General features: G+C 40.9%; 1 protein-coding gene across 1 annotated transcript in view; it reads left to right on the plus strand.

Moving 5' to 3' along the window:
- Positions 1-2,500, plus strand: part of LOC113805289 (NFU1 iron-sulfur cluster scaffold homolog, mitochondrial) — a gene marked incomplete at its 3' end in the record, with an annotated part of 6,162 nt that overhangs the window by 1,056 nt on the left and 2,606 nt on the right. Inside the window, 2 exon segments of the mRNA XM_070127174.1 lie at positions 1,422-1,611; positions 1,950-2,081. Of these exon segments, the coding sequence (XP_069983275.1) occupies positions 1,422-1,611; positions 1,950-2,081 (322 nt within the window).

Here is a 2,500-nt window from a genome sequence, read left to right on the forward strand (position 1 = left end):
CAACTCACCCACCCAGGTCATTACTCAACCTTTAGAAAGCACCCCTTCTTCTCTCCCAACATTCTCCACATCATCTCCTACTGCACAGTTTTCTCCATTGTTTACCCCCTTCCTTTTGCAGTTGTTCCAATGGTACAAGCCTTGTCACAGTTACATGTGAGTCCCAAGGTGGTGCACTATCTACTCTGACTGACCTCACTTGTAAACTTATTTCTGCTGAACCTCGCTCCTCTCTTAATACTTGTACCTGTACTGTTTCTGTCTCCTGACTTATTGTCCCATCTACAACAAGAACTGGTTAGACTGAAAATGACCTACTTCCTTGCTATGTTGACTATGAGGCAGTGGCAGTATAGTGTTACACTATTCCTTCCATAGGCCAGCATAAATCCTACACCAATTTTGCCAAGATTAGCTCCCACAGACATTACTTCCTCTAATGAAGTTCGTATTGGTGGAGGGTCTTTCCCTGTCCAACGATATCTACCCCTTCCTCATCAATGTCAGAAAATGTTGGAGTTTTGGTCACCTAGCCAAACACTGTTGCCCCACAGCTCAGGTCATGATTGTTTGAATTGCCCTGCTCAGTCACATACATGTTCCAGTTAAGGTGGCTCCCATAAAGTATTCTATAGGAGCTGCCCTGCCTATAAGCTTGAGTCTGAGGTAGCAGTTCTCAGATCCAAGCTAGGCCTCAGACACCATACAAGAAGCACAGCAACATGGTATTTCTGTCTCTACCTATTCCAAAACTGTCCTTCACTCTGCTCACCTCCCATCATCTCAAGATGTCTCAGTATCTCCTCAAGGATCTCTTCCCCCTACCCTGAACCATCCTACCCCTACTCCCCCGGTCCCCCAGTCAAATTCCTTTTCCAGTCTAAATCCAGTCTAAAATCTCTTTCTATTTCCATGAACCCTACCCTACCCCTCCTCCTTCACATTTTACCTGCCGCACTAGGCAACTTAAATGTTCTGCTCCATCTCCTAACACATTCTCTCCTACAACTTCCTCTTCCTCTGCTCCTGATACATATGTCCCCTCTTCTCCTCACATGAGAACCTTTGTTTCTCAGACCTCCCCACCTAACTCCACTCCATAAACTCTTGAATACATCTGAAACTTCCTAAACATGATCCAAGAGAATACTCCACTCCCTCATTCACTCTCCATTCACTTTATTCCTATTTCCTCTACATTCAGAGTAATTGCTGAAATCCATCCTCCTCCTCCTTAAGTTCCCCCTACCCCCTTTCCTCCCACTCTCTCCCAACACATCCCATCCTCTCCTTCTCCATATGCACCATTCCCTCTTCATTCAACATTACCATTACCATTACATTCATAGATGCACTTAGGGCTACAGGTAATCCTTTACTTTTCACCAAAAATGGGAATGACAAACAGAGCCTTCTTCCAGTGCTGCGGCATTACACACAAGATCACAAAGATGGTCCAGCATTGCCTTAACTTCAGTGAACAATGGCAGCAGTTATCATGGTTTCTTGCAACCAGCATGCTGCCCCCTACAACTTTCCTCAAGGTCAATGTTCATCAAAGTCCAGGATACACCAAACCCAAACTCCCTCAAGTTCATCCCAGGAGTTCAGGTTTGTCTGTTGTTGTTTTATTTACATTTCCCCCCTTTTTTATTTTTCTCTATTTTTGTTACTCATTTTTTCAGTATTTGCTTATAAGAGACACTTCATTATTGGAAAAAATACATGTGTTTTTTCTATTTTCTTTGATAAGATTATATGGTGAACTGATTAGGAATGGCAAAGTTATTATTTGGTACTGACATTCTCATAACATATTGATTTTATCTGTGCTCACATGGTATTGACATTGTAATAGTATTGGCATTCTAATCATATAATATAGGCTTTTATGGTTGTTATAAAGTATAAGTATTGTATGATATGAAAGCTATCTCTACATTTTTCAGGTCCTGGAATCTGGCACAGCTGACTTCCCCAATGTGAGTGCAGCACAGAAGTCTCCATTGGCCAAGCTGCTCTTCAGGATTGAAGGTGTTCAGGCAGTGTTCCTCTCAACCGATTTCATCACCATCACAAAGGTTGGCTCTCCTTTTGTTTTTTGAAGTTTTGTCATTTTTCTATATCCCTAATGTTGAGTTTGATTGAAAAAGGATTTTGTAGTGCTGGTATGTTCATTTTGAAAATGGAAGGAAGGCTGTTGCATATATAAACCAATTAGTATTGGATATATGTTCTGTAAATGCAGCTACATAAACATGTGAAGGCACTATCCAACCAATCCTGGCAATTTTTATAGTTGCCTAACAGTGGTTGATATATGTTGTATTACAATATTATCAGTCTAGTTTCAAAGAAAATAATACAAAAAATTGTCAGCCAAGCTAAACTATAGATCCATCCTTAATCAGCTATGTGTGTGTGTGTAACGATTGGTAGTTGACTTGATGAAAAATGTAGAAGGGTTTAACTCACACTTCCAAAGCTATTCTAAGTGTAA

This window comes from Penaeus vannamei, chromosome 11 (genome assembly GCF_042767895.1).
Source record: "Penaeus vannamei isolate JL-2024 chromosome 11, ASM4276789v1, whole genome shotgun sequence".
Lineage (NCBI taxonomy): Eukaryota > Metazoa > Arthropoda > Malacostraca > Decapoda > Penaeidae > Penaeus > Penaeus vannamei.